Source organism: Garra rufa, chromosome 24, assembly GCF_049309525.1.
Source record: "Garra rufa chromosome 24, GarRuf1.0, whole genome shotgun sequence".
Lineage (NCBI taxonomy): Eukaryota > Metazoa > Chordata > Actinopteri > Cypriniformes > Cyprinidae > Garra > Garra rufa.
The window spans coordinates 19,050,891-19,078,764 of record NC_133384.1 but is presented as its reverse complement, the minus strand read 5'-3'; the positions used below and the strand labels follow the sequence as shown (position 1 = coordinate 19,078,764).

Below are 27,874 nucleotides of genomic sequence, written 5' to 3'. Positions count from 1 at the left end.
TTCCACTGATCTCACTCCAAACAGGGATTCGGTTCCCAACCCCTCTGACACCCCGCATCACGTGACCACACTTCCAAAAACACTTTAAAAGACTCGGGATAGCACCAGAATTCCCACATGAATGATTTCACACCTCTACCTCAAGAAATCGTCCCAGGAGCGGACACCCAGGAACAGAAAAGTCTCACAGTTCCTTCCACTGGGATGATTTCCATTCAGCATCCATAGGCACAGTGCAGCCTCTGATTAATTTCTCCGGTTTTATTAATACACAAACTTAATATGGCATTGAGAATCACAGACTTGTCCAGAACTGTTTTTCTAGGATGTGTTTTCATTTTCACCACCGTGCTCTATCCTGTCGACTCTTACCTCTACAACAACCGCTACTTCGGGTGAGTGTTTCATTCATTCAAAGTTTTTAAACTAGAGCTGTAGTAGTGAGCGCTGAGGGACGTCTGAGTGACTCTCGATCGAATCGTTTGGTTGAACAACGTTATTGAATTTGTACACATACACTGTACATAACATTAGTTAAGTTATAGCGATATATTATAGCTTTTAACTAAACATTTATGTGCTTGCATCAAAAAATATATATAACGTGTACGCGGTAACGGTGAATGGGTTGAGTCGGTTGCTTCAAAAAGAACCGTTTGAATGAATCGATTCGCTAAAGTGATTCAAGCGACAATCCCAGAGGGAGTTTGTAAAATAGTTTTGAAGCATTGAAGTGCACTCTGCGCCTTCGCAGATCAAGACTAGAGATCAGTCTGTCTCTTCTTATGTCAACACCGGCTTTATAAAACAAAGCAGTTTCTCTGGGCCAAGATTTTTTCCTTTGCTAAGGCTGAAAAGCACTCCTTGGTGACATCTTAAAATATGCAGTTGGTCTCGACAGGTATAAGCACGAAGTTCAAAGGACTTGAAGATCATAATGGACGCTGACTGACACCTTGCCAAACATTACAAGTGTGATCTTTTGTTTATTTAGTTTTTGAAAGATTGTCAGTTGGTTTAATGATAATGACAGAGATCAGATGTTCAAACTGAATTTCCTGGCTGTACTCCAAGCTTATGGATCTCTCATAAAAAATATGGCGTTTTTTTTAGGAGTTTCATTGTGGAAATCTGGAGATCGGATTCACAACCTGCACTCTATTCTGAGGCACATTTATGCAAAGTCATACAAAAAGTTAAGGACACTTTTAGTGAATATTACATTTTGTGAACTACCATTGGCTGAACTAGAAATTGCACTTGTTCAGTGAATACTTTACAAAAATTCTTTCATATTTCTAGCCATTTATGCTTGAGGCTAAAAAAAAGCCTCAGTCAGCATTCACTTTCATTCTGTTTTCACATGTAAAAGTGAATTGTGAATGGAATTGCCATTCTACCTAACATCTCTTCTGTGTTCTGTCGAAGAAAGTAAGTCATTCGAATTTGAAATGATGTGAGAATGAGTCAGTTATGAATGAATTATTCATCTTGGCGAATCTTTGTGATTCACTTTTAAGATTTTGGGGTTCTGCTGCCATCACAACAGCTGTTTTTTTTCCTTATGTAAACTTAGTAAGGCCTAAAATGAGAGTTAAAAGATGCCTAATATAGTTTGTCTCTAGACAGAGACCTAATTTCGTAAATAAATTGGTATATATCAATTTTCGGCGGTATTTGTACTTCCATACAAAGCCCTGTTTATGAATTATTCAGGGCACAGAGGCTTAAAAGAGCAAAACAATTCACAAAGAGGTGAAAACACTTGTTTTCTACTTGTCAGGGTGCAATATAAATGCTAACTCAGTCAGAGTGAGAACTGGGGAAACACAGGCCTGTCAGAACATAAAGAGAAAGGGTGTAATGAAAAGGACACTTCCTCCCTGCGGTCTTCTGAGATATCACAGATACCACAATCTGAACGATGTTAACAACACAGTGCATTCTATGATGTGTTGTTTTGGCTTCACTGATATTTTTGAGGCGGATGTTGCCTGACACTTCATTAAGTCCAGTGAAAAATGTCCAATGATGTGAGATTAGGAATGTTGCTGCTTATCATAAGAATGGCTTTGAAACATCCAAGTTATTTATGGCTCATAATAAACCTCATTCTCTCTGAAGATTTATTAGGATGTGGTTGGACGTGGTCTCTTCAGCTTGAAAGTCGCTATTTGATTAAAAGAAGTAATATTGTGAAATATTATTACAATTTATAATATCTGTTTTCCATTTTAACATGTTTTACTCCAGTCTTCCGTGTCACACGATCCTTAAGAAATCATTCTAATATGCTGATTTGCTGCTCAAGAAACATTTCTTATTGTTATCAATGTTTAAAACGCTAAAAATGCTGGGTTAAAAACACTTTCTGGGTTATTTGGCAACCCAGCGCTGGGTAAATATTGGACAGAACAGGTTTTTTTGACAGGTCAACTCAACCTTTCGAAGGTTTTTTATCTGAAATAGTAAAAAAGTTGAAGTCGAAAGTTTACCTACACCTTGCAGAACCTGCAAAAATGTTAATTATTTTACCAAAACAAAAGAGGGATCATACAAAATGCATGTTGTTTTTTATTTAGTACTGACCTGAATAAGATATTTCACATAAAAGATGTTTACATATAGTCCACAACAGTAAATAATAGTTGAATTGATAAAAATGACCCGGTTTAAAAGTTTACATATTCTTGATTCTTAATATTGTTGTTACCTGAATGATCCACAGCTGTTTTTTTATTTTTATTTATTTTTTTTGTGTGATAATTGTTCATGAGTACCTTGTTTGTCCTGAACAGTTAAACTGCCCGCTGTTCTTCAGTAAATCCTTAAGGTTCACAAATTCTTTGGTTTTTCTGCATTTTTCTGTATTTGAACCCAACAATGACTGTATGATTTTGAGATCCATATTTTCACACTTAGGACAACTGAGGGACTAATATGCAACTATTACAGAAGGTTCAAATGCTCACTAATGCCTTAGAAGGTAACACAATGCATAAAGAGCCAGTGGGTGAAAACTTTTTAAATTTAATTTAAATATCAGGGTAAATTTGACTTATTTTGTCTTCCGGGAAACATGTAAGCTACTAAAGGGCAGTGTTAAATGGGAAAAAAAAGGAATGTTTAGGCAAAATAAGAAAAATGTACACATCTTGTTTGTGTTCAAAAGTTTACACCCCTGGCTCTTAAGGCATTGTGTTTCCTTCTGGTTTATTAAATTACTCATATTCACGACTTATCTTATATTCATGTTTGAAAAATTACATCAAAAACAGCTTTACCTCATGCCATCTTTGTCTAGCACGACCACAGCTGCAACAATGGCACACTAGATCGTTTACCGTGAAATTGGGCTACTTTAACACTGTTGCCGCAGGTTGTTTTTAATGTCTGCGAGTGGAAGCGACCCCAATAGGTGATATTTAGCCCCTGGATTGCGAATTTTACCAAGGATCCCTGAAAAAAAAAAACGTGTATTTTACCTGGGAAACCATTCCCAAAACACGATTGGGCTAGTTTTGAATAGGAATTGGATGGGTTTTGTTGTGAAAACCTGGCAACCCTGAATGGAGTGCACTGTAACTTTGTTACATATAACAGCGAAGTCACATTGTGTTTTATCCCTGGTTGTGCATTCGTTGGCGGGAGGTGAAGAAACTTCCATGGTGGCGCCGATGCATTGTTCGCTTTGAGTGTAGATCTGGTGAATGCTGTGCTCGTAGAAGGCTAGCATTCCAAGCAGACGTTAGCTGTGACATACAGTTACACAAAAAAGGAAGAATGTGAGGCTACAGATCGTTATCTATTCATACAGTCATAATTTGAAAGGAATACAATGTAATACAAACCTTAATTTCATTCAGGAAGTTTCCACTTAGTCAGTTTTCTCTTAGGACAGAACACAAAATGACCACTGACAAATGTTTTAACCGGGTTGTCACAGACTACCCAACATTGGGTTACACTGACCAAGTGCTGGGTAAATATGTGAGGAGGTTCATCATTTGTATTGACAGTAAAAAATTACCCAGCAGCTGAGTTACAGAAAACTACCCAGCTCCTGTCCTGGGTGAAAAAATATTAAAAACAAACCAATATAATGATCCAACAGGCTGAACCAAGCATTTTTAAAGTGCAGAAAAACTACCCAGCACCTTGGTAAAAATATTAAAAATATCTCAATAAAATGACCCAACAAGCTGAACCCAGCATTTGGGTAAAAAAAAAAAAAAAAAAAGTTTTTTTTAGAGTGCAGAAAAACTATTCAGCATATGAAGAAAATATTCAAAATGACCCAACATGCTAAACCCAGCATTTGGGTAAAAAATAAAATAAAAAACAGCATTTTTTTTAGAATGCAGAAAAACTACACAGCCCCTGCACTGTAAACAAAATCTGTAGAAATTACAGTATTACTGGCAGCTGGTTGCCAGTAACTTACTGTAGATTTAAATTTATGCTATTTACTGGCAACAGTTCGTTCAAAGTTAATTGAACATTAAACATTAACAAGTCTTTATCTTTACAGAATAAAACTAAAATAACAGCCTCATGCAAAGCATTCTGGGAACCAAAATCTGAAGGAAAAAAACAGAAAAAGGTTGATGAAGGTTTCTGGTTCCCAGAATGCTTTGCAGTAGGTTGTTATTTTATAGTTTTATTCTGTAAAGACAAAGACTTGTTAATGTTTAATGTTCATTTAACTTTGAACAAACTGTTGCCAGTAAATAACATAAATTAAAAATCTACTGGAAACCAGCTGCAGAACTACAGCAATTTTTTACAGTGTGGGTAAAAATCAACCCAATAAAATGACATAACCGAGCATTTGGATTGAAAATAATAACCCAGCATTTTTTAGAGTGCAGAAAGACTACCCAGCACCTAAAAATATTCAAAATGACCCAATAAAATGACCCAACATGCTAAACCCAGCATTTGGGTTAAAAAAAAAAAAAATGCATTTTTTTAGAATGCAGAAAAACTACCCAGCGCCTGGGTAAAAATCAACCCAATAAAATGACATAACCCAGCATTTGGATTGAAAATAATAACCCAGCATTTTTTAGAGTGTAGAAAATATATCCAGTACCTGGGTAAAAATATTAAAAATAACCCAATAAAATGTCACAACCAGCTAAATCCAGCATTTGGGTTAAAAAAAATAACCCAGCATTTTTTACAGTGTTAAAAAAGATAAATACATAACCCAACATTCTTTACAGTGTATCAGTTAGCAATCTTACAGGGTAGGGTGCTATAAATTCCTGTCCTGTATTGGGTCAGTCATTGTGTTTTTCTCCATTCCATCAGATGGATGCTTTACATGGGGCTATAAAACACACCAACCAACGCCTCTTCGCGTTTGTGAGGGTGTGAAGCCCGGTACATTTGCCCCAGATCAGCCAAGAGGCATAACATCATCCCTCACACATTCACACACTAACCTAAACGCCAAACTTTGTCCTTATGTGTGACTGACTCGCCAGCTGACATCAGATAGAGAAGGTCCTGTATGTTTCTCCAGTCCAATAACCAACAGGAGACTCTATAACTATATAAAATGCCACAAGAAGTCCACTATATAGTAAGGAAAATGAAAGAGAGTATGAAGAACTTTGCACCCTACAGCTGAGGAGGGGTTTATTATTTATTTAAAGCATAAGCAGATATTGCATGACACCACACAATAAAGATTCTGTGGGAAATGCAATCCAAGACATAAAATACCGCACACAAAGACGTTACAGGTGTGGCGTCAAGCACGATTTCCTCTGCGCTTCCCATTAGCGTGAGATGACGTCTTTAATGATGAACAAACCGAGACCAGTTTTGTGGCTTACTTGTGTAATGATAGAGCTGGCATGGAGCTGCTCGCGCAATTACACCACAAAAAAAGGAGAATGTAACCTGGAGCGTCAGCGTCACTCAAAGCCTAAAAATAGCAGATTGCTTTTAGTGATGTAATGAGGTCATCTTTGGTGTGTTTTGAACCGTTTCAAAGAAAACAACCCTCAGAGAAGCCTTTATATGTCAGCCAGCTCAATAAAACTGTCTGCTAGCTCCGCCGCTCTTGGAAATATTAGCATTAATCACTAGTACTAAAGCTTGTACTTAGTGTTGGGGGAGTTGTTTTCTTATTCTGGTATTAAACTTCAGCGTGACAGGTTTGTGGTACACACATGAATTTAACCTCAAATCATGCTGCCTGTTGAGAACGATGAGACTTTGCTCGGTAGACAATATAATGGATGAAAAAGACTCACAATGACTGACTCTTCAGAATACAAGATTTTCCATATATTATATATCCATCTTCAGTTTGGTTTCATTATTTGGTCAAATAATACAGTAAAAATTTATGTTTCAGCCACGAATAAAAAAACATAATTGTGACTTTTTATCTTACAATTCTGTCTTTTTTTCTCGCAATTCAGACTTTTTTTCTCAGAATTGCGTGATATAAACTCGCAATTGCGAGTTATGAAATAAACTCGCAGCTCTGAGAAATAAAGTTGCAATTCTGAGTCAGAATTGTGAAAAATAAACACAATTCTGAATTGTTTTTATCTTGCAATTGTGACGTTTGAGAGTTGCAATTGCGAGTTAACAAGTCAGAATTCTGAGAACATCGTCAGTTTTTTTTTGTCCCTCAAAATTGGACCTTATAAATAGCAATTGCGAATTTCTATCTCACAATTCTAAGAAAAAAGGCATAATTTTGTGAAAAAAGTTGTGAGATACAAACTCACATTTGTGAGAATAAGCCAAAATTGCACATTTTTATCTCGCAATTCTGAGAAAAAATTCAGATTTAAACGAAAAAGGTCAGAATTGTGATATAATCTCGCGTTTGTGAGGAAAAAATTTGAAATGCACATTTTATCTTGCAATTCTGAGCAAAAAAAGTCATAATTATGTGAAAAAAGTCAGAATTGAGATATAGACTCACATTTGTGAGGAAAAAGTCAGAGTTGCACATTTTTATCTTGCAATTCTGAGAAAAAAAGTCAAAATTATGTGAAAAAAAATTTAAGTTACGAGATGTAAACTCACAATTGCAAGGAGGAAGTCAGAATTGTGAGATACATACTCGCATTTGTGAGGAAAAAGTCAGAATTGCACATTTTTATCTGGCAATTCTGACTTCATATGAGTTTATGTCACAATTTTGAGGAAAAATTAGGTAAAAAAAAGTCAGTATGGTGAGATATAAACTCACAGTTGCGAGAAAATTCAGAATTGGTTTTTATCTCGGAATTCTGAAAATTATGTGAAAAAAGAATGCACAAATGCGAGTTTATATCTCACAATTCTGCAAAAAGGTCAGAATTGTAAAAGAACCCTAACCCTAACCCTAACCTTTTTTATTTTGTATTCAGTGGCGAAAACAGGCTTCCATAGGTTTTCTATTTTAATATTTTTTTTAAATGTAATTTATAAGGCATTACTTCAGTCTTCAGTTTCACATGATCCTTAAGAAATCAGTCTAATATGCTGGTTTGCAGCTGAAGAATCATTTATGATTATTATTTTAAATGTTGGAAACAGTTGTGTTGCTTAATATGTTTTTCATTATTCTTTGACGAATAAAAAGTTCAAATAAACAGCATTCATTTGAAATAGAAATAACATTATAAATGATTGTACTGTCAATGTTTATCAATTTTATTCATCCTTGCTGAATAAGTATCAGTTAAAAAAAAAAAAAAACTCACCCCAACTTTTGAAAAGTATAGTGTATAAACATACAAAAAAAAAAAAACACCACGCACATTCATGATCAAAACTTGGTTCCTGTAAAATCTGATTCCTGTGCCAGAGTGTAATTTACAGTAACTGCAATGCTTTATTTCGACAGTGATCAAGTGTTCAGAATAATCCCCAGCAGCGACACAGAGGTTCAAGCAGTCAAACAGCTCTTCCAAAACCTGACGGTGAGCACCTTCTTTTCCCCTACAAAACTCATTCAACATTAAAAATGTGAAAGAAATCATAAGAAACAAAATCAAACCACATAGAAACTGATGTTACTGCTTTAAAGAGGATTTGTCTTATCTGAACGACCAGTCATTTCTATCAAATCCTTTTCTCCTCCATTTCTTCATTTTTTTTCTACCAAACTAAACTATTTTTAGTTTATCACAGTGCAATGGCCTTTATCTTTTTTGCACCATCACTGTGTCATTCTCAGCACCAGTGATGCATGAACATCTTCAGCTTCCTTTAAGAGTCTGGCAAGTGAGTTCCTCAACACCGTAAACCACTATTTTCTCCAGAAGTATGCTTCTGAACTGGGCTGTCTATACAACAAATCATCAGTGAACACTTACCATATTTTTCGGTTCTCAGATATATGTTATGGCACTATTGTGAACGCACTACGAAAATTATTTTAGTTTTTTTTGCGCACGCAGAGTATTCATGGACACACATGGACTATTTTATCTTTCTCAATAAATTAGAATGTCATTGTGATGACTTGGCTCACATTTAACAAAAACCCACCAATTCACTATCTCGACAAATTAGAATATGGTGACATGCCAATCAGCTAATCAACTCAAAACACCTGCAAAGGTTTCCTGAGCCTTCAAAATGGTCTCTCAGTTTGGTTCACTGGGCTACACAATCATGGGGAAGACTGCTGATCTGACAGTTGTCCACAAGACAATCATTGACACCCTTTACAAGGAGGGTAAGCCACAAACATTCATTGCCAAAGAAGCCGGCTGTTCACAGAGTGCTGTATCCAAGCATGTTAACAGAAAGTTAAGTGGAAGGAAAGAGTGTGGAAGAAAAAGATGCACAACAAACTGACAGAACCGCAGCCTTGAGAGGCTTGTCAAGCAAAATCGATTCAAGAATTTGGGTGAACTTCCCAAGGAATGGACTGAGGCTGGGGTCAAGGCATCAAGAGCCACCACACACAGACGTTTTAAGGAATTTCGCTACAGCTGGTGTATTCCTCTTGTTAATCTAATCCTGAACCACAGACAACGTCATAGGTGTCTTACCTGGGTTAAGGAGAAGAAGAAATCGACTGCAGTGGTCCAAAGTCCTCTTTTCAGATGAGAGCAAGTTTTCTATTTCATTTGGAAACCAAGATCCTAGAGTCTGGAGGAAGAAGTTGGTGGAGAAGTTGCTTGAAGTCTGTGATGATATGGGGTGCAATGTCATCTGCTGGTGTTAGCCCACTGTGTTTTTTGAAAACCCAAGTCACTGCACCTGTTTACCAAGAAATTTTAGAGCACTTCATGCTTCCTTCTGCTGACCAGCTTTTTAAAGATGCTGATTCCATTTTCCAGCAGGATCTGGCACCTGCCCACACTGCCAAAAGCACCAAAAGTTGGTTAAATGACCATGGCGTTGGTGTGCTTGACTGGCCAACAAACTTACCAGACCTGAACCCCACAGACTGATCACCTCCATGCCACGCCGAATTGAGGCAGTAACATATACATATACATATACAGTAAATGAACATACTTTCCAAAAGGCCAACAATTCACTAAAAAGTTTTTTTTATTGGCCTTATGAAGTATTCCAATTGGTTAAGATGGTGAATTGGTGGGTTTTTGTTAAATGTGAGCCAAATCATCACAATTAAAAGAACCAAAGACTTAAACTACTTCAGTCTGTGTGCATTGAATTTATTTAATATACGAGTTTCACAAATTGAGTTGAATTACTGAAATAAATGAACTTCCTTGTCCATGACATTCTAATTTATTGAGATGGACCTGTATTTCATCATATTACAGTAGGTGTTTTTAAAGGGTACAAGCATGAAATGGCATTGTTTCTCTGTCTGCTGCCTTTGATGTCACCACTCTGAAGAGAGTCTCTAGTGAAAGACTTGAGGAGTCTTGGGTCATTTGGTTGTTTCTGCTGTATTTTCTCAAAGTGACGTCATCCCGGTTCACAGACAAAACGAATCAGAAACAGACAAAATAGGCGTTTAAGTACAAACACATGCACTTTAGAAGATCAAAAACAAGATATACTGAAAATTGGTTTATAAGCTCTACATGACTATTTAGACAAAACACAGTATCACATTTAGCCCAAATCAAATATGACTTAATCTTTGAGGAACTATAAAGGGATTTGGAAAATACTGATGAAATGTATAGACAATGGTGTGTATAAAATGATCTCAGAATATAATGTTGATTTTTACAATGCTTGATGTGGAGAACCCAAGAAATTGGGGCCACTGCACTAACAGAGAGAAGGTTTCAGGTCTGTGCTCACACATAACCATCTGCAAACTATTATATCTTTTTAGTCATTGATAAGCAAGTGTGCCACTTGGCCAGATTTTCTCTTGGCTGAAATACAAACCTCAAACGGTATCTAGGGACTCACAGGTGGAGTCTATGTAAGCCCATTTCTGCTGCTAAATAAAAGAAAATAAAAAGCAATTGCGACTTTTTATCTCACAATTTTGACTTTTTTTCTCACAATTGCAAGATTACATCTCACAATTCTGACTTTATTTTTCAGAATTGCGAGTTAATGTCTCACATTTTTAACTTTATAACCCGCAATTGTAAGTTCATATTTCACAATTGTGAGTTTTATCTTTGAGTTAATGTGAGTTAATTCGTTAATTCTGGCTTTATAACTTGCAATTGCGAGTTTGTATCATGCAATTCTGAGAAAAAAAGTCAGAAAGTCAGAAGATATAAACTCATTCTGACTTTTTTCAGAATTATGAGTTTATATCTCGCAATATTGAATTTATAACTCGCAATTGTAAGTTTATATCTCACAATTTTGACTTTATAATTAGCAATTGTGAGTTTATATCTCGCAATTCTGACTTTATAAATTGCAATTGTGAGTTTTTAATCTGTGAGTTAATTCTGACTTTTTATTACTTGCAATTTTGAGTTTGTATCACGCAATTCTGAGAAAAAAGTCAGAACTGTAAGATATAAACTCATAATTCTGACTTTTTTTTCCAGAATGATGAGTTTATATCTCACAATATTGAATTTATAACTCGCAATTGTGAGTTTATATCTCACGCAAGTTTATATCTCACAATTTTGACTTTATAACCCACAATTGTAAGTTTATATTTTGTAATTAAAAATATATAGTTAAAATAAATAGTTAATTCTGACTTTTTATTAGTACTTGCAATTGTGAGTTTGTATCACGCAATTCTGAGAAAAAAGTCAGAACTGTAAGATATAAACTCATAATTCTGACTTTTTTTTTCCAGAATGATGAGTTTATATCTCGCAATTCTGACTTTATAAATTGCAATTGCGAGTTTCTATTATGCGATTGCAACAAAAAAGTCGGAATTGTGCATTTATATCTCACAATTCTGACTTTTTTTTAGAATTATGAGTTTATATCTCACAATTCTGACTTTTTTTTAGAATTATGAGTTTATATCCTGCAATTTTGACTTTATGACCCGCAATTGTATGTTTATATTTCACAATTATGAGTTTTTATCTGTGAGTTAATGTGAGTTAATTCAGATTTTTTATTACTTGCAATTGCGAGTTTGTATCACGCAATTCTGAGAAAAAAAGTCAGTTTATATCTCGCAATATTGACTTTATAACTTGCAATTGTGAGTTTATATCCTGCAATTTTGACTTTATAACTAGCAATTGAGTTTATATCTCGCAATTCTGACTTTATCACTCAGAATTGCAAGTTTATATCTCACAATTTTGACTTTATAACTCGCAATTTAGTTTATATCACGCAATTAAGACTATAACTTGCAATTGCAAGTTTAAATCACACAATTCTGATCTTATAATCGCAATTGTGAGTTTATATCTTGCAATTCTGAATTTATAACTCGCAATTGCGCATTTATATTACGCAATTCTGAGAATAAATTAAGAATTGTAAGATAAAAAGTCACAATAACCTTTTTTTTATTTTCTGTTTAGTGGAAACTGTCTTCCAAAGCAGAAAATCTAAGAGATTTTTTTTTTTCACTATATTTGCTTTGGCTTCAGTACAAGAACAATATAAAACCCAATGGGTCTCATTCGCAAACCATGTACACCCAAATTTGTGCATAAAATCTGTGTACAACGAAATAATGATTCACCAAAAATGTTAATACTAAAATGTATTTTAAATTTACAACAACTGAAACCACACTTACACATAAAGCACAAAAAATAGGCTGGGTGGCCTTATAAACAGTATTGGGGTAATGCATTACAAGTAACGCAAGTAACGTAATCAGATTACTTTTTAAAGTAACTTGAAAAGTAACAAATTACTTTTAAATTAACTTTTTAAATGTATTTATTTATTCACTGACACCTCTTCTGTTCCTGTGTTGAGAGAAACTGGGAGTGAGATTCAGAGGCACTTCCTTCAGCCTGAGGCTTTTTAATTTCACTTTTGGTGTGAAAGTGCCTTTACAGTATAATTACAGTATAATTTTGGGGGTTTTGTTATTAAAAAATAGTATGCAAGCCCAGCTTAGGTAAAAAAAGGTAACGCAAAATGAATGCATTACTTTTCATAAAAAGTAACTATTAACACAATAAGTTACTTTTTTATGGAGTAATGTAATATTGTAATGCATTCTGAAAAGTAACTTTCCCCAACATTGCTAATAAATGCAATATGTTCATATACATTGAAAGAGCACAAAGGTTTCTCTGATATACAGTGCAGATATACGTGAATGTACAAACCCGATTTAGTAATAATATCATACATTTATACAGTACTGTTTTCACAGCATGAATGGGTCTTAAATGAAAATATATATATCTGCATCCTCAGAATTTAAATGCCCATCATTTAAGTTCCTATCCCTGATGAGCAGTACTCTTAGCTTCATTTAAAACATTTTACCATATTTAATCTTTTCCACTGATTTTCCCCTCAAATTACAGAACAGAAACTGCCTGACAATCACTATCACTAACATTTCTAACGCTTATATAGTCGGGTGTTTTCTTTTATAATCACCTGCTTTATGTAGAAGACATGTTCATCATCTCAATCTCATGTTTTTTCTTGTGCATGCAAAATCTGTTCCAAGAACACACCAGTCACACACCATCAACACAAACATGTCAAATCTGTTTCAGCTGCCAGGTTTGTGAGCATCTGTTAGGAATGCAGTGATTTTTCTGCATGCAGAGTGGACAGATTGCATGACTGTTATCCCTGCTTTTAACCAAGACTCACAAATTGAAGGGTTGTATTTAACACAAGGCATATAATTTTAAATGCAAATACAAATATATGTATATATATAATGCAGTGCACCATTTCATGTCTAGAAATAAATCTAGCCCCTGATCTACTCTGTTGCTGGTGTTAAGATGGGCCATTTTGAATAGCTCTACTCTTTGTCGTCTTATTAAATGGGCCTGTTGTTGTAGCCAAAGTCAACAGCATAGTGACTTGGCAGGCATACAGAGGAGGCTGATGATGCAAATCTGAGGTTATGCTTCAGGGACTGGTATCTGGGCTGCTACAAAGGCTCCGGCATATGCTGGCAATCTAAAGTGGTTTTGTGGATCCACACACAGAAATAGATAATTTCAGTCAAGCGCTGTGATCATGACAGCTCTGGTTCAAACTCTCTGTGAATGGGCTGAGTCAGCAGGTCTCTGATCTACAGATCACACAGCACTGGGAAAAGCTTTATCTGTAATCTCCTCTCTGGTTCATAGATCTTACAGTGTGTGATAAACTGCTTGAATTTCAATGACCTGATTTCTTTGCAAAGATTGCTTTATTTGTTAATTTCTCGTTGTTTTTGGATTTAATTTGTTATTTGATGCCAGTGCCAACCATGGTTACATACATAACCCGAGACATTTCCCCTTTTCTTTAATTCTTCTCAGACTTATATATATATATATATATATATATATATATATATATATTAGGGCTGTCAAAAATAATGCGTTAACGGCGTTAATTATTTTGTTGTTGTTAATTACGTCAAATTTTTTAACGCATTTCACTCATGCGCAGAGTGACGAATTATTTGTCAGGAAAGTGGTTGGGGAGCTAGAGGCGAGATGGAGCAAGGTGAGCCTATGGACGGATTCAAATATAAAAAGAATGATGATGGTACAGTTAACAAGTACAAGCCTGGGCGACAGCCCCTCTGCAACTGGAGTGGTTAGCCAAGCTTAGGCCCGGTTCTACTGGGGTAGACGGTGCTATATACCCTCAAACGAAAGCAAACCAATTGAAGATCTGGCAAACAATCCAGCGTTGTTCATCTCCTGACTAAGTGTAGACGCGATGTAAATAAAAGATTCATTGTGTAGTTTAGAAAGCTTTATTGATTATAACGGAACGTTGTGAGATCTCTATGAACTAAGATTTGTGACGCTTTTAGTGATAATAAAGGGAGCGCGCTTTGCACTTTCCATGCCATAATCCATTCAGAATTTGTATGAAACTTTCGTTTTTCTTATGTTTTGGGAATTAAATCTGCATAGTTATGCTGGGTTCATTCTCGAAAGAGCGGTGACTGACACAGTGACAGAGTGGAGAGTGGAAGAGATATGAAGCCGCTTTGCAGGTCATCGAGGCACCAGCTCAATCATTTGCATTTTTTCAGTGGAAGCAATTTGAAATTATCCGTCATTTTTGCTCACAAAGGAAAAAGTAATACACCAAAAAACGTTGCAGTGTTTTTATAAAATAAAGAAAACAAAAATGATGCGCTTTCTGTCGTCTCGTTCTTGAACAGGAGTGCTTAACAAAAATAAAGCTAAATGCATGCCTCACAGACATGATAAACATATCTATAGAAAGTTTTAAATTATTACTTAACGAAATAAAACAAATCGAAAACAAAAACTTGCTTAATATGTAATCCTTAACGATAAATTTCTCTCTCAAGGCGCGTCCAAAAATGAGATTGCAGGATCTTTGCGACATTGACTCACATTGACTCACATACACTTTATTAATAAATAATTCAGATATGCCTTTACTCTTTCCCCGACACATTTATTATTTATTTTTGGCGGTATTTTGTGTCAAGTTTCAGCCTACTGCGTGCGATTGAACGCGGATCTCTTCCAGTTGCGCCATCCGAGCCGTTGTCGAAAGTAAAAGCGAAAGTCTCGTGTTGTTTCCACCAGCGCGACATAATTGATGGATGTCTAAAATATAAAAAATAAGGAGTAGCCTAAAACAGGCCCGATGCGGGCCCTGGCATAATATGAAAATGTGAAAATTATGTATCTGTGTCCTGTTATTTATATTTTGGTATGCATTTCAGAAAAAAAAATGGTTAGGATTCAGGTGTCCTTGCAAATAGTGATTAATCATGATTAATCCACTGAAAAGTCTGATTAATCTGATTAAAAATTTTAATCATTTGACAGCCCTAATATATATATATAATTAGCAATTAGGAACATTTCTGCTTGATTGACTTCTATGATGTTCTGCAGGTAGACCTTTGGCAGCCCAACAGTGCATCTATGATTCAAGAGAAAAGCCCTGTAGATGTTCATGTGGGACGGAACAAGACGCAATGGCTGAGAAGACATCTTCACCTAGTGCACATCCACTATGAGTAAGTCTTCTCTTCCTTCTCTAGGACTCATATTAAAGCAAACTCCTCTCTCATACTCCTCTGGGAGAAATATCGGTTTCTGAGGGACACGCATTTGAATTATCTACTCGGATTCGTCTGACTTTGATTTGCATGTGCCGAAGGACCCAGAAATGAAAGCTCGATTCAGAGTAGTCTTTCCACCACTCGCTCCATCAATCATCCAGATCAACAGCAACAATGAAGCTTATCTCACGCGCTGCAGCCAGAAGCACTTTCATTGTCATTCCTTTCCCCAAGGAGGCTTTTTCTTCTATATCTCCTCTCCTTCTCATGGCTGATGTATTTGAGCATATTTACACGCAGAAGTGATACCTCAGAGGATTCTGGGTAATGGGATAGGTTGAGAGAGAGAGAAATGAATGGATCTAGTGCTCTGTTTACTATAGTTTAAAACGTTCCATCTTTGTTTGCTTTAGTTTTGACAGGTCAGATAGATAAATTGTGGCATTATCATTGCTTCCTCCAAACTCTTAGCAAAAACAACAACAAGCAAAATTGAGGTTTAATTAAGTGTGTGATTCGATTATTAATGTTGGTGATATTGGGTCTGCCTTTTAACCTTAATTAAAATCCTTACATTTTTCTCTAGTGTTCTGAAATGAGGAGGCAAAGTCCTCAAAACTCAAGGCAGTAACAATTTATAATACAGCTGCAATTAAAGGGCCAAACACAACAGAGACTAAATTAGGAGTTGTGCATTACACAGAGCATCAGACCAACTGTAGCAATAAGTAATTAAAACCATTTTAAGATGATTTTGGTCAAAATGGCTGAAAAATCACAAATACAACCACTAATAATATGATTTATTGGCTTATCACTTTTGACCAATAGGTGGCTATTATCAAATCTATGTGGTGTCTTCCGTGTGAGGTGACAATGACACACAAAATTTGGTGTCAATATGTAAAAGCTTTGCAGAGATACAGCCTCATAGTCATTTTGGCATTACGCCTCAAATCTGTAGCGGCGCTACACAAAAGCGGTCCAACATTTTGGCAGCATGGTTGAGTCCAGTTTGGTGAAAATCGGACCAATGGTCTAGGAGGAGTACGAAAAAGTAAGTTTGCAACAAATCAAAATTGCCGACAGGAAATGCAGACAACAATAGCAAAATTGGTATCTATGTTTTCGGCTTGACCCAAGGAATGTTGTGTAACAAATAGGCTAATGTATTGAAAAGTTAAAAAGCATTTTTGAAAACTTCATTACTAATGGTTAATGAATGGTTTATCAGTTTTGACCAATAGATGGCACTGTTACCAAATCGATGTGGTGTGGTCAGTGTGAGGTGATAATGGCACATACAAAGTTTCGTGTCAATATGTCAAAGCTTTGCAGAGATGCAGTCTCAGATGCAGTTTGGCATCATTCCAGCAAATTCAAAGATTCGTTAACCATCAACGATAACCATTTTGTATATCAACACAAAATCCATAACTTTTGCAAGCAAAATTTGGTGAAAATTGGACAAACTGTCTAGGAGGAGCTTAAAAAGGTTTTATTTCAACATAAATAAAAGGAAGTTCAAGTGAGTATGGCAAAATTGATATCTATGTTTTCGACATATGTTTTCGTAACAACATGCCAATGCGTTGGTAAAATCTAGCATTTTATGGCAAAATTCAAAATGGCTGACACCCAAAATGGCTTACATGGGAAAAATGGGTATGGTTTGCCTCAGCATGCTGCACCGAATCTAATTTTTGATTTTTGGGCAAACCATTCAGAAGTTATAAGCACACACCAATTGTTATAACACACACCAAGTTTGATCTCAGTACGCCAAACCATTGTGGAGGTATAGCCTCACATCCATTTTTGCGTGCTCTTCGTCAAAATTCGTTTGCGCATTATTCAATAACGGTTTGACTAATCAACTTGAATTCCAAAATGTTTTTGCCAGCATGGTCTAAAGATAATCTGAGCAAATTTAGTTGAAAATCAGATAAACCATCTAGGCCAAGTTTGAAAAAGTAGGTTTTTCAAACTATTAAAAATTGCGAAAAAGAAAATTGATAATTATTTTCAATTTTGGTGTTCTTTCGACTCTGCATTAGCCAAGGATTCGAAGGAAAAACTAAAGGTAAGGTCTAGAATTTTCCTTCTAGACCTTATGGTTTAAAAGTCATTAGCATAAACATGCGTGAAACTTGACAAGTGGTGGTGCTAAAGAGTTGGAGACTCAAAAGAAAGGAAGAAGAATAAAAATAAGAATGCAAACAGATACATAGCCTTCGGTGCTTGGCCACTAACAATATATTTTATTTGTGAACTTATGTCATCTATTCTTTTTAATAGCTAACTTTTAACTATTTTTGAATTTTTCAGATCAACAGTCATCAAAGCTTGGTAACACACACAGACGAAAAGATTTACTTTGATTACTCAATAAAAACTATGACTACCACATATGATGTTTTCATGCCATTTAGTTCTTATTTTTAAGTAACAAAGTGGTTTTGTCTAAGTGTGTGAGTTCTTTACTTACTTTTTAAAATGAGTCTTTGCTTTAACGCCATTATATTGTTCAATCAGACTGATTCACGAACGCAGAATTTGCATGAACACAAGAGGCAGGATTTATCGCATGAACCAATCACAGTCATATCCAATCAAATCACAATGTAGGCGTTGACTTCTCTTACCTGCTGGTGTCACTGTTGGACAATGTTTATTTAGAAAAAAAAACGATTGATTTATACACTAATATTAGTGTTGTTGTTTTTTTGCACTACACACTTTTTTCTCATCTAATATTTTGATGAGACACTGCCTCCCTTGCCTCCTCTGAGGAAACGCCCCTGATATATATATGCATGCATCTGAGTAACCCTGAAAATTGCCATTAAATGGTTAGATACACAGTGCATATGCTTTCAACATTCCTTCCTTGACTGTCTCCACAGGGTGCTCATTTCCAATCTCCAAACTGAAATTGAAAGACAGATCGGCTACCGGTCCTCCAGGAAGCGCAGATCAGAATTCCAGTATGACTATGAAGTGTACCATCCTTTGGAAGAGGTGAATGCATGGATGAAAATTAATGAAGAAGACAGAGATCAAATAGTTTTTTTTCTCTCTGTCTGCCATCTTTTTCAAAAGAAGCTTGGTTTTTCGCAGGCTAACTATCAGCCTTTGATTGAGAAATGCATTTGCATTCAGTTGTGGTTCGTGAACACAAGAAAAACAGATCCTCGGGAGGTTTTCGTCAGTGCAGCCCGAACCCATCATTAAACCTTTACTCACAGGTCTTCTCCCTCAGACAGAGTGCCAACTTCAAATGAACGAGCAGATATACTCCAGCTCTGTGATTTAGTTCCATGACAAGATGATAAATGGGAAAACCTTCCAAGTAGACGAGGGCTGGATTACATTCAGTTTTATGGATGTAATTCCTCTAGTACTCTTGTAAAGAAAACATCTATAAAGCATGCACCAATTAATATTTCATATCTTGAGCTTAGCTTTAACATATTAAGACAAGTCAAACATTCTCTAAAAGAAAAACTCTGATACTACAAGTTTTGTGCACATACAGTTGTGGTCAAAAGTAGGCCAGACCTGCAAAATTAAATGTGTATGAAAATTGATTTTTGACTGTCTGCTACAAAGTTTTAATAAATACAAGCTGCATGTTAATAAGAATGTGGATGAACATTTTTTCATCCTTATCCACAGATCCAGAGTTGGATGTTTGAGATGAACCGGACACACCCACACCTGGTGGACCTGTTTTCTATTGGTCAGTCCTATGAAGGACGGCCCCTTTATGTGCTCCAGGTAAAGGCTGATGGAAGAAATGGCTAAATTTATGAGAACACAAACACTCACACATATGGACTTACCAGACGGTGTTCTTTCCCCTCTCCTGTCAGTTAGGAAAGAGAACACGTCCCTTTAAGAAGGCAGTGTGGATAGACTGTGGAGTGCATGCAAGAGAATGGATTGGTCCAGCTTTCTGCCAATGGTTTGTGAAGGAGGTATGTGCTGTGTTATTATTATATGTGACCCTGGACCACAAAACCAGTCATAAGGTTAAATTTTACAAAACTGAGATGTATACATAATATGAAAGCTATAAATAAGTAAGCTTTTTATTGATATATGGTTTGTTAGGATAGGACAATATTTGGCCGAGATACATCTATTTGAAAATCTGGAATCTGAGGTTGCAAAAAAATCTAAATACTGAGAAAATCACCTTTAAAGTTTTCCAAATTAAGTTCTTAACACTGCATATTACTAATCAAAAATTACATTTTGATATATTTATAGTAGGAATTTTACAAAAAATCTTCATGGAACATGATCTTTACTTAATTTCTAAATGATTTTTGACATAAAAGAAAAATCAATAATTTTGACCCATACCATGTAATTTTGGCTATTGCTACAAATATACCCCAGCGACTTAAGACTTAAATTTTGTGGTCCAGGGTCACATATTATTATTAGAGACTATCATCTCTATCTCGGTTACACGGTCACAAGACGTTGCTGTGCTATATGATAAAAACTTATCGTTTGCATGAATTTTTAAGCAGTCCAGTTTAAAAAAAGTGATTTTAAGCCATTGAAGCGCAATAAGCAGTAAAAGAGAACTCACTTCGCTATATGCATGCGCTGTCTGAGAAATGTGTGCACATAAAGACAGAGTTTGTAGAGCGCAGCAGGTTATTTTTGCCACTTAATAGGCCTTGAACAGTTAAATACACACACTTGTATGTGTCAAAATGCCTGTCTTTGCAAGTATCCTTGTAAAAACAGATACATTCAGGTCTTAAGTGAAAGCAAACAGCTGAGAAAGAAAACAAACATGTAACAGTATATAGGATTTGGGCAGGTCTTAAAGTGACAGCAGTCTAATATTCCTGTTGTCTGTCATTAAAGGAGAAGTTCACTTCCGAAGCAAAAATTTACAGATTATGTACGATTCAAGATGTTAATGTCTTTCTTTCTTCAGTTGTAAAGAAATTATGTTTTTTGAGGAAAACATTTCAGGATTTTTCTCCATATAGTGGACCTCTATGGAAGTTTGAACTTCTAAAATGCAGTTTAAATGCGGCTTCAAACGATCCCAAATGTGGTTGTAAACGATCCCAGCCGAGTAAAAAGGGTCTTATCTAGCGAAACGATCGGTTATTTAAAAAAAAAATACAATTTATATACTTTTTAACCTCAGCTCATTCTCTGCCTGAACTACCTGAACCTTTTTCCAGTTCAAGATAGTTAGGGTATGTTAAATAACTTACCCTACACATTATCTGTAAATTTTTGTTCTTTCATTTTAATCAAACAACAAAAGAGAGAAAATCTCTCTTTCAGGTTTAGATTTAATTTTGAATCCCAAATTTTCAGTATGGTCTCAGACTTTTGAACAAGAATCAGATCATTCTTAATATTATCATTTTAAATAATTTATCTTGATAAAAGACAACAGTCTCATAACATTCAACATTTTTTATAACATTTAATATTTTAGTGTTGTGTTTTTTTGTTAGTAAACCAATGTATTCTAGGACTGTTTCACACAGCGAGTCTCTAAATTCCTCCAAAAGTAATCTGAATAATACATCAGCTCATAAAAAAATATCAAAGAGTGCCTTTAGTTAAGTGACATACTTTTTGCTCATCTGGGTGTAGTTTTCAAAACACAAATGAACTGCTCTCAGATCAGCAGCTGAGTGAGACAAATATAGAATTAGATAGAGATCAAAGGAGAGAGATACTTAAGTACCAGGTCTGTTGCAATACTTTCAGCGCACCACTATGAGGCAGACATACAGTATGACACAGACATAAAGAAGACTGACCTTGCCATGAACGCTTTTACAGCTCTATTATTACCCTCAAACCACCATCACTCAGGATGTTTTTGCTTTCTGCTGTAATCAATTAGACATTACATGCAGTAACCCTGCATCTTTCTTATGTGTGTGTGTGTATGCAGTTGAGGTCAAAAGTTTACATACACCTTGCAGAATCTGCTAAAATGTTCATTATTTTACCAAAATAAGAGGAATCATACAAAATGCATGTTATTTTTTTATTTAATACTGACCTGAATAAAATATTTCACATAAAATACGCTCACATATAGTCCACAAGTGAAAATAAAAGATGAATTGATAAAAATCACCCCGTTCAAAAGTTTACATACACTTGATTCTTATTACTCTGTTGTTGCCTGAATGATCCACAGCTGTTTGTTTGTTTAGTGATAGTTATTCATGAATCCCTTGTTTGTCCTGAACAGTTAAACTGCCCGCTGTTCTTCAGAAAAATCCTTCAGGTCCCACAAATTCTTTGTTTTTTCAGCATTTTTGATTATTTGAACCCTTTCCAACAATGACTGTATGATTTTGAGATCCATCTTTTCACACTGATGACAACTGAGGGACTTATATGCAACTATTATAGAAGGTTCAAAAGCTCACTGATGCTCCAGAAGAAAAAAACGCTGCATTAAGTGCCGGGGGGTAAACTTTTGGAATTTGAAGATCAGGGTAAATTTAACTAATTTGTCTTTTGGGAAACATGTAAGCACCTTCTGTAGCTTCTGAAGGGCAGTACTAAATGAAAAAATATTGTTCATTCTGTTCAAAAGTTTGCACCCCTTAATGCATCAATTTCCTTCTGAAGCATCATGAACCTTCTGTAATAGTTGCACATGAGTCCCTCAGTTGTCCTCAGTGTGAAAAGATCATACAATCATTGTTGGAAAGGGTTCAAATACACAAAAATGCCGTAAAAGCAAAGAATTTGTGGGACCTGATAGATTTTTCAGAAGGAAAACGGTCAGTTTAACGGTTTAGGACAATCAAGGGACTCATGAACAACTATCACTAAACAAAAAACAGCTGTGGATCATTCGTGTAACAACACAGTAATTTGAATCAAGTGTGTGTAAACTTTTGAACGGGGTAATTTTTATAAATTCAACTATTATTTTCTCTTGTGGACTATATGTAAACATCTTTTATGTGAAATATCTTATTCAGGTCAGTATAATCTCTCTTATTTTGGTAAAATAATTAACATTATGCAGATTCTGCAAAGTGTAGGTACACTTTTGTATCTATTTAATAGAAAATTGCCTATTTATTCTTAGTTGATTAGAGGAACTGAACACACACTGTTGTGCCCTTGTAGAGTGTTTTTGCGCTATTGAAGTTTATCTTTGGGGAAAACGAGACACACATTTCCTGCATCTCTTGAAGCCTGTCACAATTTTGTTCGTTGTGAATGCAGGCGCTGAACTCCTATCAACACGACTCCAGCATGAGGCGACTGATGAATCAGCTCGATTTCTACATTATGCCTGTCTTCAATGTGGATGGTTACCATTACAGCTGGAAGACGGTAACTTCTATCTGTTTATCACATGCCTAGAGCTCACTGAATTTAATTGTTTGCAGCTCTGTGCTGCTAAACACGCAGTATATCTTGCCTTTCTGTAAGGTATATAAGGCCGCCAGGCATAATGAAGGAAAATATCTGAGGTATCTCTCTCACCTAGGATCGCTTTTGGCGGAAAACTCGGTCAAAGATTCCAAAGTATCATTGTCGGGGAGTGGATGCCAACCGAAATTGGAAAGTCAAATGGTGCGGTAAGTTGTGATTCAGAAACATCAAATAGCTCCTCTTTCAAAATGAAGAGCTCTGGTGTTCATATACTGTAGAACATAAACAACCAACAAGCCAATGAAGATGCCTGACACAGATTAAAAATTAATCAACAGAATGAAATATTTACAAGCACAATCTTGTATTTGAATTTGCTTATGTAATACATAAGGTAATTAAGATGTTAGAATTTATGTTTGTGTGCATAGCTAAATTTTTAACGATGGGCCTCTCGCATTGCAGATAAACTCTAAAGCTGTGGTTAAATGCATTTATTAATATGGTACAAAACATCCCTTAAATTATGTTATATTCATTCGCTTTTGTCAATTTCACTCTAATATGACATCAAAGTTTATCTAATGGCATCGAAAATATTAAAACCAGATATTAAAATCAAATATTAATGGGATCACCCAAAAATATAAATTACCCTATGATTTACTCACCCTCAAGCCATCCTAGGTGTATCTGACTTTCATCTTTCAAATTATTTTATTCTTTCGCAATGGCAATGAATGGGGGTCGAGATTTTGAAGTCCAAAAAAGTGCATCCATCATCATAAAAGTAAAAAAGTTTTAAATATGGATATTTTTCTTACACAAACACATCGCTTCACTTCAGAAGGCCTTTATTAGCTCTCCAGAGCTGTGTGGAGTACTTTTTATGATGGATGGATGCACTTTTTTGGGCTTCAAAATCTAAACACCCATTCACTGCCATTATAAAGCTTGAAAGAGCAAAAAAAAAAAAAAAAGTAACATAACTCTGATTGAATTTGTCTGAAAAAAGAAAGTCATATGCACCTAGGATGGCTTGAGGGTGAGTAAATCAACCAAATATTCAAAGATTTGCTGTCAAACAGCATATCTTTACTAGAACTAACCAGCTTCCAAAGTGGTATGAGTTCAGCAGGGTTGGGTTTGCTTATGAAGAAAATTACTTGATTTATTTTTCTCAAACTTTAAGGATGTAGAGTCTAGTTCTTTTATGCTTCTGAAGGACACTGGAATAATGCCTTTCTAAAAATGTTCACTCTTAATGCTCTGGTAGATAATACCTGACACTGTGATAGAAAATACATATAGAATGGCCATGAGTCAGCAAAATGCCAAGGGAGGAAAGCATTAGTCGTCTCCAGCCACAGACTTGGAGCAGAAAAGGCAAAGATGAAATGATTACAATGAAACCTATAAAGTATTTTTTACACCTCCTGTTTTTGCTGTCTCTGCTAGATGAGGGAGCATCCCTGCACCCCTGTGACGACACATACTGCGGTCCCTTCCCTGAGTCAGAGCCTGAGGTTAAAGCTGTTGCCAAGTTTCTACGCAAACACAGGAAACGGGTCAAAGCCTACATCTCTATTCACGCCTATGCTCAGATGCTCCTCTATCCGTATTCCTACAAATACGCCACTATACCAAATTTCAACTGTGTGGTGAGTGTTTTATGCCTCAGATAGTTCATTTGGGTGGGGATCATTCTGTAATTATTTATAGGATTAGTTCAGTCCTGAATCAAAATTTTCTGATACTTTACTCACCCCTATGTCGTCCAGGAAGTGTCTTTCTTTCTTCATTTGAAAAGAAATTAAGGTTTTTGAGGAAAACATTCCAGGATTTTTTTTCCATATAGTGGACTTCAATGAGGATCAATGGGTTGAAGGTCCAAATTGCAGTTTCAATGCAGCTTCCATGGGCTCTATATGACCCCAGCTCAGAAATAAGGATCTTGTTTAGCGAAATCAGTGGCGGTTCTACATTGAATTGCTCCCCGGGCGAGACTCCCTCCCGGCGCCCCCACCCCCACCCCCCCTTAAAAACAAAACAAAACATGAGAATGACACAAATATTAGTTTTCACAAAGTTTGCTGCTCAACTGCTTTTAGATCTTTGTTTCAGTTGTTTCTGTGATGTACTGAAATATAATTACAAGCACCTCATACGTTTATAAAAATATATTTTTACATACCTTTTAAGCACTGAAACTCGTCCAGCACTAGGGCTTCTAGTGCGCGTTCTCGACTCCACGTAAGTTACTACGTCCACTGTGCTCCATAACGCAGTGAATGCTTGAAGCAGTCCCATCACCTGACTCGTCGATTGTTTGTAACAGTGGAACAGATGTGGTCCAGTCGTGACAGCACTGAGATTCCTGCTCTGTTGGAAATGGCTGGCATTTTCCACACTTGCACCACCATCTCGTCTTGTTTGAACGCGGTCTGCCCGAGGCTTGTGTCGCCGCCGCCGCCGCCACTGTAGTATTCTTTCTCTGACAGAGTTCATCATCTGTGTATTCCGGCTCAAAAAGGTAGGAAACGGTGAAAAACTCCATCTCATGTGCTCCTCCAGCTTCAAAGTCGTCCGACATCGTTGTACTTTATGTTGTACCTTGTTGCTAAAGAGTATTTGATTGCGTTGCACTTCTCTCTTCTCAAGTCAAGTTCGCTTTGTAAACACTGGGTCTGTAGTTTCGCTTACGTCACGCGTGACCTTTCGACGTGAGTACGTGGAGTCGGGAACGCGCACTACAAGCCCTTGTGCTGGACGAGTTTCAGTGCGTAAAAGGTATATAAAAATATATTTTCTAAGAAAATGACCGAACGTTTCGGTAGACAAGACCCTTCGTCGGCTGGGATTGTTTACAGCCATTTGAAGCCACATTTAAACTGCATTTAAACAGCATTTTGAACATTGAAAAATCGGGGCACCATTTAAGTCCATTATATGGAGAAATTTCCAGATATGTTTATCTAAAAAAATATAATTTCTTGATGACTGAAGAAAAAAAGACATAAATATCTTGGATGACAAGGGGGTCAGTAAATTATCTGTAAATTGTTGTTCTGAAAGTGAACTACTCCTTTAAGCCACAATTATGAGATAAAAAGTCAAAATTATGAGATAAAACGTTGAAATCATGACTTAAAAAGTCGAAATTATGAGATAAAATGTTGAAATCATGACTTAAAAAGTCAAAATTATGACTTAATTACAAACCATGACTTAAATTAAAATTATGAGTTAAAAAGTAGAAATTATGACTTAAAAGGTTAAAATAATGAGATAAGTTGAAATCATGACATAAATTTAAATTATGAGATAAAAAGTCAAAATCATGACTTACTTAAGTCACAACTATGAGATAAAAGTTATGACTTAAGTCATTAATTATGAGTTAAAAAGTTGAAATCATGAAGTAAGTTTAAATTATGAGATAAAAAGTTGAAATTATGACAAAAAGTCAAAATTATGAGATAAAAAGTCAAAATCATGGCTTACTTAAGTCACAACTATGAGATAAAAAGTTGAAATCATGACTTAAAAAATGGAAAATTATAACACAAAAAATTTAAATCATGACTTAAGTTAAAATTATGAGATAAAATGTCATAATCATGACTTAAACATTAAAAAGTTGAAATTATGACTTAAGTCATAATTACAAGATAAAAAAAAGTCAAAATTATGACTTAAAAAGTAGAAGTTATGAGATAAAAAGTCTAAATTAAGATCATAATTTTGAATTTTATCTCATAATTATGACTTTTTGAAGTCATTTTTATTTAGCAAATCATTTTGTCTTTTTATCTCATAATTATTTCGATTTTTTTTTTGTAAGGCATGATTTTTTTTTCTTACATGGCGGAAATTGGCTTCCATAGACGAGAGTCCATATAAAATACACAAATACTATATTTAGTATAATATCTTCACATTCCTTTATATATGATCCTGTAGTAAACACTGCAAAACCATAATTTGCACCCTGGAGATTCTAAAGTGATTCGGTCTTTAAAAATATAGAACTCAATATCATTTACCAGAGGGCAAAACATTAAACTCCTCATTAAGATTATGGAATGGCTGACATGTGATTTTTCAGGCTTGCCTCAGTGCAGCTTCCTCATATATCGACTGGATGGCTGTTAGCGCGCACAATCTTTTGACTACACTTATCTCTGAGCTTCTTTAATGATCTACTGGACCAATACTTGAAGCAGATTTGAACCTCTGCTCTTCCCCCTCAGGAATCAGCAGCCCAGAATGCAGTGAGCGCTCTGTACTCAGCTTATGGAGTGAGATACAGATACGGCCCTGCCTCCACCACTCTTTGTAAGTCAGGCATTCTGCCTTTTCTTCAATCAATGACATATAGCTACTGCATGTATGAGTCATCAGCTCTCTGTATGCCCTCTCAGTCTGACTCATGAGTCATGACTACTTCTATATATGGGCAGCCGTGGCCTAATGGTTAGAGAGTTGGACTTGTGACCCAAAGGTTGCAGGTTCGAGTCTCAGGTCCGGCAGGGATTGTAGGTGGGGGGAGTGAATTACCAGCACTCTCCTCACCCTCAATACCACTCATGTCACCTCCTTTCCTTTCCTTTATATCAACAAAAGTGAGATGTTCAGATGTGATGTAATGTGTTACTTTCAATTGCAGATGTGAGTTCTGGAAGCTCAATAGACTGGGCCTACAAGAACGGGATCCCATATGCCTTTGCCTTCGAGCTGCGTGATACGGGCTACTTCGGCTTCCTGTTGCCAGAAGCCCTGATTAATCCAACTTGCACAGAGACCATGAGAGCAGTAAAGACCATCGCTTCAGGCCTGCTAAAGAAATGTACCAAATGA

The 27,874-nt window shown here is 35.9% G+C and overlaps 1 protein-coding gene across 1 annotated transcript; it reads left to right on the top strand.

The window, feature by feature from the left end:
* The first annotated feature begins 282 nt into the window (after positions 1–282).
* cpa6 (carboxypeptidase A6) lies at positions 283–27,874 on the top strand. Its single transcript, XM_073830560.1, has 11 exons — positions 283–395; positions 7,865–7,940; positions 15,441–15,565; positions 18,517–18,631; positions 19,289–19,390; positions 19,486–19,590; positions 22,862–22,972; positions 23,130–23,220; positions 24,473–24,675; positions 27,268–27,352; positions 27,684–27,874. The coding sequence occupies exons 1-11, from the start codon at positions 283–285 to the stop codon at positions 27,872–27,874; spliced, it is 1,317 nt and encodes a 438-aa protein (XP_073686661.1).

What these genes read in the sequence shown, in the direction of transcription:
- cpa6 (XM_073830560.1), top strand. Translation starts at nt 283, where the DNA reads ATGGCATTGAGAATCACAGACTTGTCCAGAACTGTTTTTCTAGGATGT. An exon ending in CTAGTGCACATCCACTATGA is followed by an intron (nt 15,566 to 18,516) that starts GTAAGTCTTCTC and finishes CTGTCTCCACAG; the next exon opens with GGTGCTCATTTCCAATCTCC. An exon ending in CCCTGCCTCCACCACTCTTT is followed by an intron (nt 27,353 to 27,683) that starts GTAAGTCAGGCA and finishes TTTCAATTGCAG; the next exon opens with ATGTGAGTTCTGGAAGCTCA.